The sequence below is a fragment of the Anopheles merus genome, chromosome 2L (assembly GCF_017562075.2).
Source record: "Anopheles merus strain MAF chromosome 2L, AmerM5.1, whole genome shotgun sequence".
NCBI lineage: Eukaryota > Metazoa > Arthropoda > Insecta > Diptera > Culicidae > Anopheles > Anopheles merus.
Window position 1 is genome coordinate 41,214,992 of NC_054083.1, and position 15,939 is coordinate 41,230,930.

The 15,939-nt window shown below is 44.2% G+C and overlaps 1 protein-coding gene and 1 long non-coding RNA gene across 4 annotated transcripts in view; one reads left to right on the plus strand and one right to left on the minus strand.

Moving 5' to 3' along the window:
• LOC121591624 (CYFIP-related Rac1 interactor B) overlaps positions 1-14,142 on the minus strand; it is a 34,393-nt gene extending 20,251 nt beyond the window's left edge. The window contains exons 1-3 of one of the 3 annotated variants that reach the window (XM_041912350.1): positions 13,994-14,142; positions 12,373-12,395; positions 11,641-12,072 (exon numbers count right to left, since the gene is read on the minus strand). In XM_041912350.1, the coding sequence (XP_041768284.1) occupies positions 11,641-11,823 (183 nt within the window). In that variant the 5' untranslated portion in view covers positions 11,824-12,072; positions 12,373-12,395; positions 13,994-14,142. Of the gene's footprint in view, positions 1-11,640; positions 12,073-12,135; positions 12,195-12,372; positions 12,396-13,993 lie in introns of those variants that run through there. The other 2 variants (XM_041912349.1, XM_041912351.1) reach the window with 2 other exon arrangements.
• Positions 12,391-15,833, plus strand: LOC121591625. The gene is made up of 4 exons (XR_006004551.1): positions 12,391-12,559; positions 12,654-12,896; positions 13,217-13,735; positions 15,775-15,833. It is a non-coding gene; the product is annotated as an uncharacterized LOC121591625 (long non-coding RNA).
• Positions 15,834-15,939: the final 106 nt, after the last annotated feature.

Here is a 15,939-nt window from a genome sequence, read left to right on the forward strand (position 1 = left end):
CTTGTATTTTTGGCAGGGTAGTAGTAGTCACGCGGGAAGAGCCCGGAGTGCAACAAAGTTGAATGTTACCGATCGATTTTAAGTAGGTCAGTTACCCACCACCGTCCAAGTTGTCCAGGACCAACCTAACTCGGTGGCGAGTTGTGTTTCCCCCCACACCTAGGAGCAGGCAATTGATGGAGCACAGCATCTGGCGCTTGTACGCCGCGCACTGTTGTTGTGTGCTGTGTGCTGCATCATGGGCTACTTCGATGCAGTGGTTTGGACTTTGTTGCATCGTCTTTGGAGCTATGCGTACCGTAGCGAGCTGTTTCGGAGCGAAAACTTGTTGCAACAATTGGAAAAGACGCACTAGACTAGCACGCTTACGAGTTTGAAATGCATTTCTCTCTTTCCCCCGGAAATGTGTGGTGTTTGAATTTTATTCCATCTCGTTTGCGTGACATCTGCAAAGGGCTCCTCCCCCCCCCCCCTAGACGGAACCGACGACACACGGACAACGTGTTGCAAACGTAATCCGGAAGTGCGATGGCCGCACACAATGGCGTCACAATAATAGCAATCATAAACCGGAAGAGCGTTTGTGGCCAGTTGCAGCAGCTCGGGTCCCCTCCCTAGGACAGACAAAAGCGAGTTGAGGGCTATCCAGTTACTGTGTTTAGGGCGGTGAAGTGTATGTGTATGCACATTTTTATGCATTTGCACGGTCTGGGGAAAGACACAATTGCGGGGAAGAAACATTCAGTCGATCATGACACAAAAGAATACTGTAGAAACCTTGTAAATGGGGAAAAAGTGGCTTAATTTACAAAAAGCTTGATATGGAATACTACAAAACAGTTTGCACATAGGGATATTACTCTCTCTCTCTCTCTTTCTCTTTCGGCACAGCATTGTTGAAGGACATTGGCAAATTAAGTTCCGGTCCGTACTTGTTCCATGATAATGTGGGCATACAATTTCACCGAAATACGCTGACAGTAGGGGATCATCATCGCAATACACACACAGTGCAAAAAAGGGCGACAGTAAAATCATTGCCCGAACGTGATTCCACGTGCCCCACTACTGGCCAGAGGGGAACGGTGGTGTACAACCATGTGCAAGATAAATAACTTTCGAGTGGTCGACCTGGTGGTGGTGAAGAGCGTTAGCACGTGCGTAGGTTACAAAAGAACCAGAACGACCAGCCGACCCCAGACGAGGAGAAAGCATAATCATTTTGCATACCGTGAGCATCATACAGGGTGTGGAGGACCTTTCTCTTCTTGTACCGTATTTCGCCTTGCGCCATGCACGGAGTTTTGTTCTTTGTGTCCTTGTCCTTTGTTTCTTGGCGCTGCTCACTGCGCTGTCTGGCGAGGGGGATTGAGAATTCGGAAGAGGGGACACAATACAAAACAGTTCGCACAGTTTGCAAGAGAAAAAGGGAAATGCTGGTTCTTGGTTCCAAGCCAGTGTCAGGGAAGAAAGTTAGCCGCAGACAAAGCCGCAACTGACCAGAAAACACATGACCAGACGGTATATCCCTGTTGTTTCTGTTGTTTCATTTTCAACAAACGCACACCAAGACACAATGAATGAGCGTGATGGTGTATTTGTGGAGCTGAAATGTACGTTCCTCATTTGGGCAAAAGGGTGCTACTAATGTGTAGCAACATCATCTTGCGGGGGGGCACATGGGGCACACCAGGGGATACTAGAACGGAACCAGTGAACTCATTTCGCATGCAATTCGTGGATGGAACCGGTGGAGAAACAACTGGATGATGTGGTGGTATGCGTGTGTCCCGTGATGTCAATTAAATTCACTCCACGTGCGTTCTCTGGAGCAACCATTTGGAAGGGAACGTGAAAGAACTTTCGTTTGTAAGAGGCAAGTAGCAATAAAACAAGGGTTTGTCATTTGAAAAGGTAACGGTTTTATGTTTGTAAGAGAAGCTAATTAGATGAAATCATTAAAACAGGAGCTACTTTAACGTTATTCGAAACCTTGGAACGATCTTTTGTGCCAAAATGGGCGATTCAATTCGTTAATTTGCGTGAAAAGATGCAAAGTATGTTGCAACATTCATATTAAAAGTACCTTTTTGCGTCATCAATGAAACAGATGCGAAAAATAAGCTTTTCTGTCTCAAAAACATGCTAAATATCCTTGGTTTTTGATCATCTATCGTTGTGATAATGATGTTGACGGATATTAAATAGGGGAACGAGGGGCAAAATTGTCACCTGTATTATTGGCAAATTAACACGTTTGTAATGAATTCTAACTAGTGATGGGAGCTTCGGATTGGATTCGTGAATTTACTCCCACTCCGACGTTTTTAATCCGGATCCGACTCTGAAATAAATATATTGCTCCTAGCTAACAAAGACACACATGTAAGTAAAAATTCGATCGTCTATGTGTCTACCGACAAAAAATCGTATACTGGGTTTTCCATGATTTTCTGATTGTTTTCAGATTTTTGTTTTGATAAATCTCCTGATGTATAGTTTGCTTCGCTAACACGTTTGGAATCTTTCAACAATTTACTCACAGTTTCCTGCATATGATTTACGCAAAGTTCACAGAAAACTTATAGCTTGTAGCTACGTGGATATATAGATTATTGTGGCACTGTACAGATAAAGGAATGTAAATTAGGAAGTGTAGTTATGAGTTTATTGTTTTGAATAATTGGCAACAGATGGTGAAATTTACCCAACAACTTAAAAAAACGGCTTAACATTATTCCATCCTGAACAGCCCTCCCTTCCACTAACTCCGGAGTTGATCCGAATTCGAATCCGAATCAATTTTTCCCTCCACTACTTCTAATGATTGGAAAACATAAAAAACAATGGTTGATGCTCACCACGAATATTTCGTAACCTAAGATTTATAAATAAATTCATAAATTAGGAAACGAATTCATAATCATTGCTGAAAACGATGATAATTTGGTCATTAGTAAGATTTGAGCAAATAATTTGAGAACAAAAACGATGTGAATCTACATGACAGCAAATTACTTAACAGTGTGCCATTTTGCCCCGCCTTCCCCTCAACAACAACTCAATCAACAGACATTCTCAGCGTCATGTTCACCTACGGAGCCCACCAAACAAGCGCACATCGGAAGGGATGAGTCATCCGAATGGGGATGGCACGACGGATACTTTCTGTCTCTCTCTCTCACACATACTCACTATCGCTCCCTCTGTTGATAATTTTGGCGCCCGCGACGACTTCAGTTCACAGAAGCGTTGTCAGTTAATAATTTTGTCTTCAATTCAATTTAACACAACGCAACGCTCCCGCGTCTCTCCTCAGACATCTTCTCTTCGATAGCTTTAAATTGTTGGACGGACCATCGTCGTCGTGTTTCCGTCCTGTAGCGTCGTGCGGAGTCATCGTGGTGTTGCGGATAGGAAACACAAACACACGAGACATGCCAGCGGATGTATCACCCCTCCCTGAGGTAGGAGGAGCAGTTCGATGATCTGTCTGTCGTGGAAGTGTAATGGAGTGAATGCCCTTGCCTGGCCTAAATTTTGCATACCTCCAGTGACCATCACCACCACGGCACCTCACATACGATGCGCGCATAAGGAAATGTGGTGCGTCGCTGCCAGTGTGAGCGGAAGTGGGGCCCGCGGTTGGATTCGGAACTGCCCTTCCATTCATTTGCCGATTTGATTGTTCCCATTTTATTGTGTGCACCACACCCTGCTCTTCTGCTCTTCCTATAAAGGATGTGCGTGCATCTGTTTCATTGCCGCGTTTCCTATGCTATTCTCTTCCTTTCGCTTGAAGTGCGCAAATAAGGTTTAGAGAGTGAAGTGTTAAGCGCCGCAGCGCGTCTGGGGAGCAAGCAAGGGGGCAGGAGGTGTTCGTGTAAAATGAAACTAAATTGTTACTGTTGCAACGACCTGTGCGCGGGGAGGGACACACACAATCGGAGACAACACGATGACGCACCATTGGAGTGATGCGAATACAAACGACGCCAATAGCATGATGACGCGTTCTAGAGGAGACAAGAGCTGCGTTTGGAGTGAAACCTCATCAGCTGATAGTTTTGGAGTTGGGAGTTGAAATTTCCCTCTTCATACAGGTTGACACATATGGATGTAATGCTCACCCAACATTAGTGTAGCAGGATAAGGGAGAAGAAAGTGTTCCTTATCGTTGAACACTTTCTCTACAACTACGATTTTGGTGCCAATTTCATCACTAAATCTACCTACGTATACGTTTCATTTCCCAATAATTTCGAAAAAAATGCGAAAAAAAACTCTTCTATGTTTGGGTGTGGGCTGTTGTTATACTTCCCCTTATGACCCCTTATCATCCCTTCGAGCCGTGCTATCAGCTAGAAAAGCGCGTTTATTTAACCGTCGATGACGAAATCGAACACGCGCTGTGACATCGCGCCGCTTCTCTCCATATCTAGGCCCGTAATCTTCCCTCTGGGAAGGCACGCAAGGCCTACGCGGCCAAAAGCTGCCAACACTTTCCTCCACGCGCTTCGTTAGGAGCCGTAGGTTCAGCTTGATATGCTGCCGAGGAAAACGCGTTGCGTTGCGTTTGCTATTTCCACCATTGCGACAGCACTAATGCGTATCTCGGTGCCATTATTGGGACAACGATTCCTTTTTTGGGGATGCGGGATCCGTGCCGTTTACATACAGAATGAACGAATTCGAATGAATTTAGCATATTAGGGGGGTGCTTCGAACATGAAAAGACTTCAAATAGTTTGTTATTTTGAACGTAGAAGATTGTACCAGAAATTGTTTAAAATGACAGTTTTTTAAGACTTATTTTAGTAACAATGCGTAGGAGAGTGTTAGAAAAGATAGAAAGAATGATGTCATGTTCGTATGACTTACTAAATATAATTAGCGATTGAAATTCATTCAAAAAAACAATCTTATGATAATGTAAAAAAGAGAGCGGACTCAATTTAACGATGGAATTAATTGTACGAGACCACACACACTGTTGTCTGATCTATCTGCTAAGCAATTATCAACATTGCTCTCACAACGTGCCGCACACGTTTAGCACATTTAATCACGAAAAACTCACGTTGACGACGACGACTACCGCAATAGCGTTTGCTGTGTGTGACTTATCTTATCTTTGCGCTATTCTAGAGTGTCCTAGAGTGGAGTGTGTTCGTTCAAAGAGCGGCCAAGAGAAAGATTGGTTTTGCTTTGCGTTTAGGCTTGCGTATCACGATTAAATAAATTTGTCACAAACACGCACGCACACACACACTGCAAAGGTATTTTATTTTCGTGCAGCATGCAGGAAAACTGTAATTAGCACAGCGGGATAACGTTAACAAGATGAGGCACAATAATAGCTTTAAAGTAATATGCTTTCGAAATTATCTTCAAACTATCTAAACCTTACCAACCATCTCTTTTCATTTTCCCTCATCATTCAACAAGCTTTTATCAATAAAGAAAACTCATCTTCTTCAAATCAGTTACAGCCTAATAATCGATCAGCACCAACACCAAAAGAGAAGATCATTTCGCTGCTACTTCCTGCTACTACAACTGCTACTACCGGCATTCGTTTGAAAATAGAACCCATTTAATTTCATTTCCCGTTTCCGAGATTCACCCGAGAAGGAAATGGGGTCAAATTTAATGACACCCATACTTTGGCAGCGGGAAGATGAGAGTGAGGGAAACAAATCAACTTTTCGGAAGAACATAACAAAAAACGACCGGTGTGGATACGCAATGCCATACCAGTGGGTGTGGATGGATGAAAGACGTCGATCGATGTGCACTAAACCGCGTTCGAATGAAGAAATTCGATTCCACAATGAAAGAGGAGGGTTAAACAGTGTTTTGTTCGCCTGTAAAAAGCCGTCTTTAAAATTTACAAAACTACCAGAGGGCCCAGCCGAGGAGGTGTATGGTTACAAGCGTTTAAAGCTTCCTTCACCATACCTTTCTGGTGAATGTGTGCATGGAAGAAGGAAAAAAAACTTGTGAAATAACAAAATCCACCGCTTGATGAGTTTGTTGAAAATGATGATTTCCATGACCAACATATACACCACACAGCAGCGGCAGCACATACTGGAAAAGGAAAGTGGCAAATTACCAACCAGCTCGTAATTTTAAAGGCCCAAGTGGGTGGTTGTGTATGGGTGGAGGATTTTTTATAGGCAAACAGTGCTTTAAAAGAAATCATTATTGAATTGAAAGAAAAAACTTACTATAAAGCAATTAAAATAGGTTCAATCTGGTTGTGTAACTACCAAAACTTCGGGGTAAATATCTAATTTATAATAAAAAATATATATTGAAACACCCATTCTAAGATGACACTATATCAACCAAATTCATAACTACAAGGAAGTGTGCCTTTAGGAACAAAAAAAGTTCAGACCACAAATAAACAAACCGACTCGACCACCATGCCTGTCTACACGCATCGTGGTAAAGATGCATCTTTCCCTCCCCAAAAAAAAGCAAGACACTGTTTTGACGGAACAAATAATCACACTCGAGAGCAAATTTCCGTCTCACCGTCTGGCAGAGAGTGATGAGATGTCTCAACAACAGCTCAGATTGTCTAGAAAAATTAGTGATGGGCTTAGTTGGCAAAAATCCGGAGTCGACTCTGATCCGACTCCGACAATTTTGGAATCGACCCCGGAAGGTAGGTCCGCCCGGTATTATCCGGAGTTGTTCGGAGTCGCCCGGAATCGCGTAGAGTCGGAGTCGTCTGAAGTTGTCCGGAGTCGTCTGGAGTTGTCCGGAGTCGTCTGGAGTTGTCCGGAGTCGTCTGGAGTTGTCCGGAGTCGTCTGGAGTTGTCCGGAGTCGTCCGTAATGGCCTGGAGTCGGAATCGTCTGGAATCGTCTAGAATCATCTAGAATCGTCCAGAATCGTCCTGAGTCGTCCGGGGTCGTCCACCTCAAACTTTCAACTACGGTAAAATCAATACCACTAGTACCGCCTAGAATCAGAGTCTTCCGGAGTCGTTCTAAGTCAGTGTCGTCTGGAGTCGGCTTGAGTTGGGCAGACTAGTCCAAAGCCGGGGTCGTCTGCAATTATCAATTTGAGTTGGACGACTCCGGATGATGAGTCCAGATGACTCCGGATGTCTCCGGATGACACTGGATGACTCCTGATGACTCCGGATGACTCCGGACAACTACGGATGACTCCAGACAACTCCGGATGACTCCGGAAGACTGCGGACAACTCCAGACGACTCCGGACAACTCTGGACGACTCCAGACGATTCCGGATAACTCGCGACGACTCCGGACGGCTCTGGCCGACTCCAGACGGCTCCGATTGACTCCGGACAACTCCGGACAGCTCCGGACGACTCATACTCCGAACCACTACGTCTCCGGAAGACTCCGACTCCGGGCGGAACTAGTGGTTTCCATTTTGCCGACCTCGGAATCGGACAAACAATAGTCGGAGTCGTGGATGCGCTCCTGAGAGCACATCACTAGTCAAAATAGAAGGAAAAAATGCCAAAACAAAACAAAAGCGGCCCAAGATTTGCTACATTAGCTCATGGCTTGCTTTGGGTGTGTTGTTGGCTCGGTTCGGCTTGTTTGTTACACGACTTTTATTATTCTATTTCGGCGTTCACTTGCACAGTGCGGCGTTGTTGTGTCTATGTAATTCAATTCTCTTTCCTTTTCCGTCTTGGTTTCGTTGGATGGATGGATGGATGGATGGAAAATGTTTCAGTTTTGTTTTTTTTTTGTCGGTACACGCGCACCTACTCTATTTTTCGTTTTTATTTTTGGGGAGAGAAAGTGAAACCGCCTTTTCCCTTTTTTTTCTTTTTTGCGCAAGCAAGCCCCATTGTTTGGTTAATGCTTAGTTAATTACAGCACCAAGCGCGGGGTCCACTGCACGGCGCGGCATAAGAGCATAATATACGCCAGAGCAGCTCTTCTGGCATGACGCAATGCAATACTACTGGTTTGTAGTCGGGGTGGAAACTCGCTCTCCCTCGGAACCACCGGAATTGGCACTGTGGCGAATTAACGCACACCCTCCAAACGATGGATGCGTTTAATTATTTTCATAGTGTTGCTAATTATTTTGTGCGCTGGTCTGCGTAAGCCGATTTTAGCAAAAACGAGCTAAGAAGAAGGGAGTAAAACATTTATTATTCAATTTGTAATCTTGTTTTGTGGAAACGTTTCGTGGAAACTCGAGTGAGTGGAGCATTTTAATGCAGAAAAAAAGAAAGAAATTCGCCCCGTTCTAATAATGAGTCACTTATGGTATGCACTGCCATCGCGATATCATGTTTCGCAATAATCAATTTCACGTTTCTTATTTCAGGCCCGCGGGGAAAATTAAAAAAAAAAAACACTCAACCATTAGTTGCGCGTGGGTTTGATTCGCATAAAGTAACGGGGCCGGCAGCAAACAACAACAAAAAAGCAGCAAGCTCAAATGCATCATGCATCATCATAAAAGCCGCTTCCCCAACATCAAAACTCCGACCGACATCGAACACCAAACCAACTCCATCAACTCATCCGGTGCTCTCCTCGCCGCCCCGGTCGAAGCAAACCAGCCTGGAGAAGCCAGCCAGAGTGGATCAATAAATAATCGCCCTCCCCCCTTCCCAAAAAAAAGGAACACGTGCACGGCTAATTCCGCGATTGATTGAGCGAAAAGTGTCTGAAGAATGATAAATATGGCTTGGCCTTCTCTTACTTTCTTCACACGCCGGGCCTTGCCGGGGTGAAGGCAGATGTGGAACGAAGTACGATTGATAATCGCCTCAAAGTGGATCGACGCGGGAAGGTGTACAAGATAAGAGGTTCATCATTTCCCCTCGCTGCCTTTTTGCCCACCCCATAATGCCTCTCCAACTGGCGCATCTAGTTAACCCACAATCCCAAATTTCCTCTCATCCGTGTACGTATCTCAGCCGCACAGTGGTTGGGGATCCTCATTCCGTTACCCTTGAAAAAGCGCTGCGCTGGGACCTGTTTTCTGCCGTCAATTAATTCATCCCGAAAGTAATGAATGCAGAGGAAGCAAATGGACAAACACACACTCACACACATACACGTTGTTTTTGCTTGATGTTAGATAACGGTACGCAAGCGACGCAAGAGCCGCGCAGGTTCTTGGGTCTATAACGGTTGATTATTGGCGTATTGATAGTAGAATTTAAATACTCGTTTCTGCGAATCGCTCCAAATGACGTAGTTGAAATCGTATAAACAAATGTGAACTTTTGATGCTGGTCCATTTTGTCTGGAAGCGATCTTAGCGTCAAGATAGTGCCGTTCGATAGGTTCCGCTTCTAAGAGCTCCACACGCGAGAGGTGGTATCCAATTATTTGGCTAATGTTAATGAGGGCTAACACACACCCAACCGGTTTCCGATGTTCTCTGCTGCAAACATAGCAGCAGCAGCAGCAGCAGCAGTAACCCGTTGGCAGAACGCATTAATTTGTGTATTTCCGCTACCAATAGCACATAAAATAACAGTTAAAATTCGACCCATTTTATCAACACATTAGAACGGATTCCTGATTCAAGCCCATTTGCGATATCCGCTGGCAGAAGAAGGGGAAGAATCTACGGAATCTAGAATTATCAGTCAATCAAATTTGGCAAAAATTGGATAGAATCACGCTAGAAATAGGTTGTTTATTTTTATATATTTTTTCGATTCCTGCTGTCAGATCTTGGAAACAGTTTCTTGCTCATCAGACAGTGAAGAATCATGACTCTACAGTCCAGTAGGATGGAACACAGGATTTGCTTAACTTTGGTTCCCAACTATGTGGAGAGTTTAACTCGAGGTTTGGATGAGTTCTTCCTTAACTAAATCCTATCAGTTTCTAGTTTATTGCAAAGATAACGCAAATTCCATGTCACATTAAGAAAAACTGATTCAGAACCCATGCCGATCCTAGGATTGATCCTGCGACTCATTTCGGTCCTGAAATATTACAGAATTCATGCTGGTGCTGGAACTAAATTCAATCCCAGACAGGTGTTAGAATTATTCATCAACATATACTGGCCCGGTAGCGAATTCTTACACCAGAATTGATCCAGATTCCATATCGGGCCTGGAATTGATCCGGTCCTGGAGCTGCTCCCAAAGCCGTATCGGCTGATATAGAAACCATATCGGTCCTGGGACAGATCCTTACCCCATTCTTGGCCCTGATACTACTCTCCATCCAGAGTCCAGTGGTGTACCTATTAGCTTTTTTGTTGCATCGGGGAGTCCCAAGGTACTATCGTCAATTCGGACGAATTAACAACATGCCCGTCGTGGGTTCCAGCCTGGTATGGACCGTCGCCCTAAGCAAGGACTACTATTCAGCTGCGTGGTACTCGGTAAGTCTCGAAAGCCTGTATGGGCCGGAAGGACCCGTTACCCCCAAAAGATTATTTGTGGCAGTTACATTGTTATAGAAATGCTGCCACGACATTTTCATACATCTGGACCTACAGTGGTGGTCAACTAAAGTAGGAAACTTTTGACTTTTGATCTCTGGTGATTTGACTTCTCAAACCACCTTAAACGAGGTCGTAGATGCGTTGTCCAAACTAAACAAAAAGCATCCAAGCAACCGCTGGAACGTAACGCTGATCTGTCTTTAGTAGAATTGTATTACAGAGAAGAAGAGATTTTTTATGTTTGAACGCTTCTAGACTCCAGGTCCTGTGGCTGTGATTCGTCTAATAAATTCAATTTAAGGTTCTCGTCTTCAAAATGGCACAATCGAGCTCAAAACAACAGTGCAAGAAGCAGCACGCCCTTATCCTCTATGCAGTAGAGAGTGTCAATTCCAATGCACCAGCTTTCATCCCAAGCAAGCTTTGTGCAGATTGAAGGTTATAGGGACAGAGACACGCATACAGCTATACGAGCAATCACGAAAGCTATCACGACGATGTGCAGTTACCAAGGGTCGTGCCAGGGTAAACCACGTAGTGTAAAGAAACTGGTACAAGTTCAGAGCTCAGCCCAACACATACCACCAGCAAGCGCAAGATAAACAGCAGAAAGGGTAAAAGCCCTTTCGGGAGGGGGGTGGGTTTGATATGTATTTGTTGCCTGCTTGCTACTGCTCGTGCCAGTTGTTGTGTGCCACTGTCAGCGAGTTTTATCATTATCAGCGTAAACGTGCGTGATAAGGAAGGGAAACAATCAACAAATGGCGGGTTTCCAATGAGCAGCAGCATACCACCACCCGTTTTGGGGTCGAACATATACCAAGTGGAGCACACACACTTTGGGGTAGGTTTGAACGTTTTCTCCCTTTTTATCCGTTTTTTTTTCATTCTCTCTCTCTCTATTGCTCGCTCCGGAGAGCTTATAGTTGTCTCCCGCGAGCGTCTGCCGCACCAGCTGCCTTGCACAACGGGACGCTTCTTGTGCAGGATCCAGACAAAAGAGGCAGAAAAGAAATGCCACCATCTTTCGCACGCAATATCCTCCCGTGAACGACCGGAACGATAAACATAAACCGTTTCCCGCACTCCCTCGGAGGAGAGCTTTTTTTTCATTCCAGCCGGGCTGGGAAATGCTTTTCTTTGTGTACGTTGCTGTGTACAGTGCCTTTGCTTCTTCTCCACCTCATCATCACCAAACGTAACCTACCTTGTAACACTGAATCTCGTCCAGCACGATCTCGGACTGGCGCAGGACATGGTCGACCTCCTCGTACACCTCCCGCTCCAGGTCGGTCGGGGCCGCATTTTCAAAGTCGAGAAACACGTCGTACGTTTTCGGCGTGCAGCAGGTTGATTCATCCCGTGCCAGCAGGCTCAGTAACTTCCCCATGACTCACTGTTTCTGTGTGTGTTTGTGTGTGTGCTTTTTCTCTTCTGTTTTCGATGCGACGATCGGAGCAATTACTTCACACCTGACGCTGTTTTTTTCTTTTCTTGCTCTCCAACAGCAGAAACTAATCACAATCGAGCACAAACACACACACACACACACTAATGCCGTTTAGTTTTATTCACTTTCGTACGAATTCTCACCCTCACTGTTGGGTTTCTCTTTATGATTCACTGCACTTTTTTGTAACTATTTTTAAGATAAAAAGGCAAAATACATATTAATTACATTAATCACTTCTTACACACTCACAGCGTGGTCTTGTCCTAGCACGAAAATGACATTTGAACGTTGCCCCCTCACACAAGTCAGTGGCTACTCGGATGGAACGAGCGGCTTTCGGGGGCCCCATCGTATCATTGCACCCGCAAACACCTTCACAGAAAGCTCTCCCACGATGGGTGGCAAACTTATTTATACAAAGAACGAAATCTCCAAAAATAATTCCACCAGGCAAAGATACAGACACGCCACGGTAAAAATACTCACACTCCTTTTTTTCTCCTGACCTCCTGCCGAGGGGTAGTTGGGATGAGTACCGCGTGTGCAAGTAGCATTTAGCAGAGCATAGCAAGCCAAGCCAAAAGTATGTTTCACGCGAAAAAGGAGAAAAAAGTGATGTTTGAAATGAGAAGTTTTTTTATGAAAAAGAAAAGCACGATGGAATTTAGAAAATGTACAAGATTTCGCTTCTTAAGTGGAAACATTTGTTCTTCTCTCATTCTCTCTCTCTCGTTCTCTCTTTCGGCATGCTGCTTCTGAAACAACAGCTGGGACGCACTGTGTGATTTGGCAAACTTTTTCATCTGCCAGAATCCTTCCCAGAAGCGGTGAAGCTACATCCTTTGTCCTTGCACACAAACGTTAGGCATACCTGTGTCTGTGTATTCGCTTATGACCACCTTGGGACCCTTACCCATACATGCACACACAAACATGCGAAGTGCTTGCCCTACGGACACAGGAGGGTTCATAAAACAAACGCGTGTACCCTTTGGGAGGCATCAGTGTTGGTATGTTTTTGTTTGGCTTGTGTGCTTTTTGCGCTACTCCATCGCTCTGTGTGTGTGTGTGTGTGCAATTTTTGGCTTTTTTTTGTAGTACCATTGCTGGGAGGGTAAAGCAATTTGCCATAATTTCCCAAAAATTAGTTTAGTAGCCCATCACTCGCTCTCTTTCTCTATTACTCTCTGCACAAAATATCATAATTTTCACACAACTTTACAAGGACACGCACACACATACACACGCGCGCATAGATCGGTGTATCCAAAATGCACAATTATCCGTTCTTTGCACATACATTCACACTCCCTTTCTCGCTCTATTGTAGTGAGCGCGAGATGAAAACTCGAGATAGAGAGAGAAAGAGAGAATCTTTCCAGCAGCGCCTACCACACACAGCCCAGCATCACCGTAAAAGGAAGGCTGCCCTTATCAACACACCACTTCCTTGCTGATCCGCCATGTATGCGTGCCTGCCAGCGTCTGCGTGCGTGTCTGTGTGTGTTTGTGTGCATATGCGTCGCGTTGTAAACTGGTGCGTTTTGCTTCAACTGTATTTAACCCAGTGAAGTGGGGGCGCGCGCAAACAGAGCGGCACACACCACGGCGGAATATGGAATTGGATACCGTTGCTAACTATTTTTTTTATCACCACACTATCACACATCGAGCGCAGCACAAACAACACCAACAACAACACACACCACAGCGCGGGGGATGAATAGTGGAAAAAAGAATCTTTGTGACAGGCGGCGGGTGCGCTTCCCTCCCAAACACAACAGCAGTAGTAGTAGGCATTGGATAGCACTGTTCGATTAAACTAATTTATTCTCCTCAACTAAAGCGGGTAAGGTTTGTGTGTTGTTTTCCGTTCGCACACAAACAGCCCCCCCCACTGTTGTGTGTTTGCTCATTCACTGTAGTTTCATTCCATTCCAATTGCTCTTGATAGAGTTGCTGGATTGGGGTTGGTGGTGTGTGTCACGGGTGGTGTTGTGCTTGGCTTTGGGATGAACAAACTTTGCGGTACCAAATTTCTTTGGCATTTCAATAGCACTCTGGAATCACGCCGCGCAACTGGGTGGAATTATCTTTCCAAGGCTACCTTTATCGAATTAATCACTGGTTGCAGGGACCGAGCTCTTTCAGCTTTCGCGTGTATGCACGGACACACAACGAGCGACGGCGGTTCGAACTAGACTTGTCTTTAGTCCGCGAACAAGTACGCACAGCAGCAGCAGCCCACCACCACCACACTGAAATGCAGCGAACGCCAGGTAAAGTCATGACCGATGTGCTCACGATCACATGCAAAGGGAGCTGACAGTTGTCCCCGCGTGCGACCTTATGGACTGTTTACACGTGACGGCATGACGGGAGAAAAGTAAACTGACAGCATTTGCTTGGAATAATTGTTTTTATTTTCTTCACAATTTAAAGTCTACCATGTCCAGCATGACAACGGCAGAACAATTGCTGTTTCCGATTGTTATATGCTTCTAATATCGGATATACAGTCAGAATTAAATAGTTCAACGCTTTTTAGTTGGCATGCTTTTAAGTTGAACGTTCGATAGTTGGCTGACAGTTCAATAAAAAAGCATGCGTTTGTATGGAAAACCGGTTTTTGAAAAATTCACAAAAATCTCATGGCCTGCCGAGAAAAATTTCACATTTTTTTTTGTACCCAAGCGCCACAGATTAAGCTTAAACGACTGGAAAATTGAATATCCATAGAAAAAAAATGAAAGCTCCACAGCTTCATTGGTTTGATCAATAGATGGCGTATTACAACTCATCATTATATTGCTATCCTTTTCTTGCAATGTGTTTCGACAAGTTGCATTTTATTATGAGCTATATAGCCTTCTAACTTACTGAGCAAAAATCTATATAAATGGTCGTGTGGTTAGATACGTGGGTATCAACACCAATGACCATTGCTCAAATCTCACTTGCTTCAGTGCTGGTGGTTTCCGTTGGAGTTTAGTATTTAAACAATCGTATCGCCGTTCTAGTTCTAGCGATGCATAACTTCAATGCGAAACCATACAACAGTACAGAGGAAATGAGAAAGCTCTCCTCCAAGCGATGAAGCTCAACTGGTTGGGGTATCCCACCAACAGATAGCGCCACCAGCTTTTTTGCTATTTTTAGAATGCATGAGTCGTTTGGCGTCTGCTAAACGAAGTCTTTCTATATTCCGTTTAGGTAGAGAACTTGAGTCGTTTAGAAGCCGTTTAGTGGTCGTTTAGTGGATTTGTGGCACTTGGGTATGGAAAAACATGCCAACTAAAAAGCACATATTCAATAGTTGGCAGCGAAGCGAAGTTCATCCAGTGAGTTCGGACTGTATTTGATTCGCTAAAAAATAATTGTGAGTAACAGCACCGCCAAACCGACGTGACACTTGCGTTACAGAACTGTTCCACACGAAAGTACTTTCATTTGCAATGAAGGCGATCGCTTTTGTCAAAATGAGCTCTGTTCGCGGCTGCCTTGATGGAAACAACTTTTACAAATACAAATGGCGTAGGAAGTGTTAGGCAAGATTTTATGAAAATAATTGGACAAAATACCCAGAAAAATCATTTGATGGGTTTCAAAATCAATACAAATGATGTGAGAAGAGGAGAAAATATTCTTCGATGGAAGTTGGGGAGAAAAACAAAAAGAGGTTTTAGCAGTTTAGCTCTGTGGCAGTGTAGTACGCAAATCATTTTAAAGATGGCGCTAGTGTTTAACGTATTTTCATTTGAAGTAAGGAGACAACTTTAGAAGCTCATTTTGTTCAAAGTGTCACGTCCGTTTTGTCGGTGCTTTTATGGCCAAACTCCCAATAACTTTGTCTGTTTTTCATCTCCTATTTCAACAAATAATGAACAGCAATCTGCATTTGAAACAGTGTCTATAATATTTTCGGAAGTTGTATTGAATTGTTTTTACAAGGAAGTTGTATTAATTGGAAGATCGTTCATGCAAAGTGAAAATGCTGTGAGTTTGTGTTTAAAATTTGGAATCAATCCAACCGTACACAGTAGCATGCCGGTT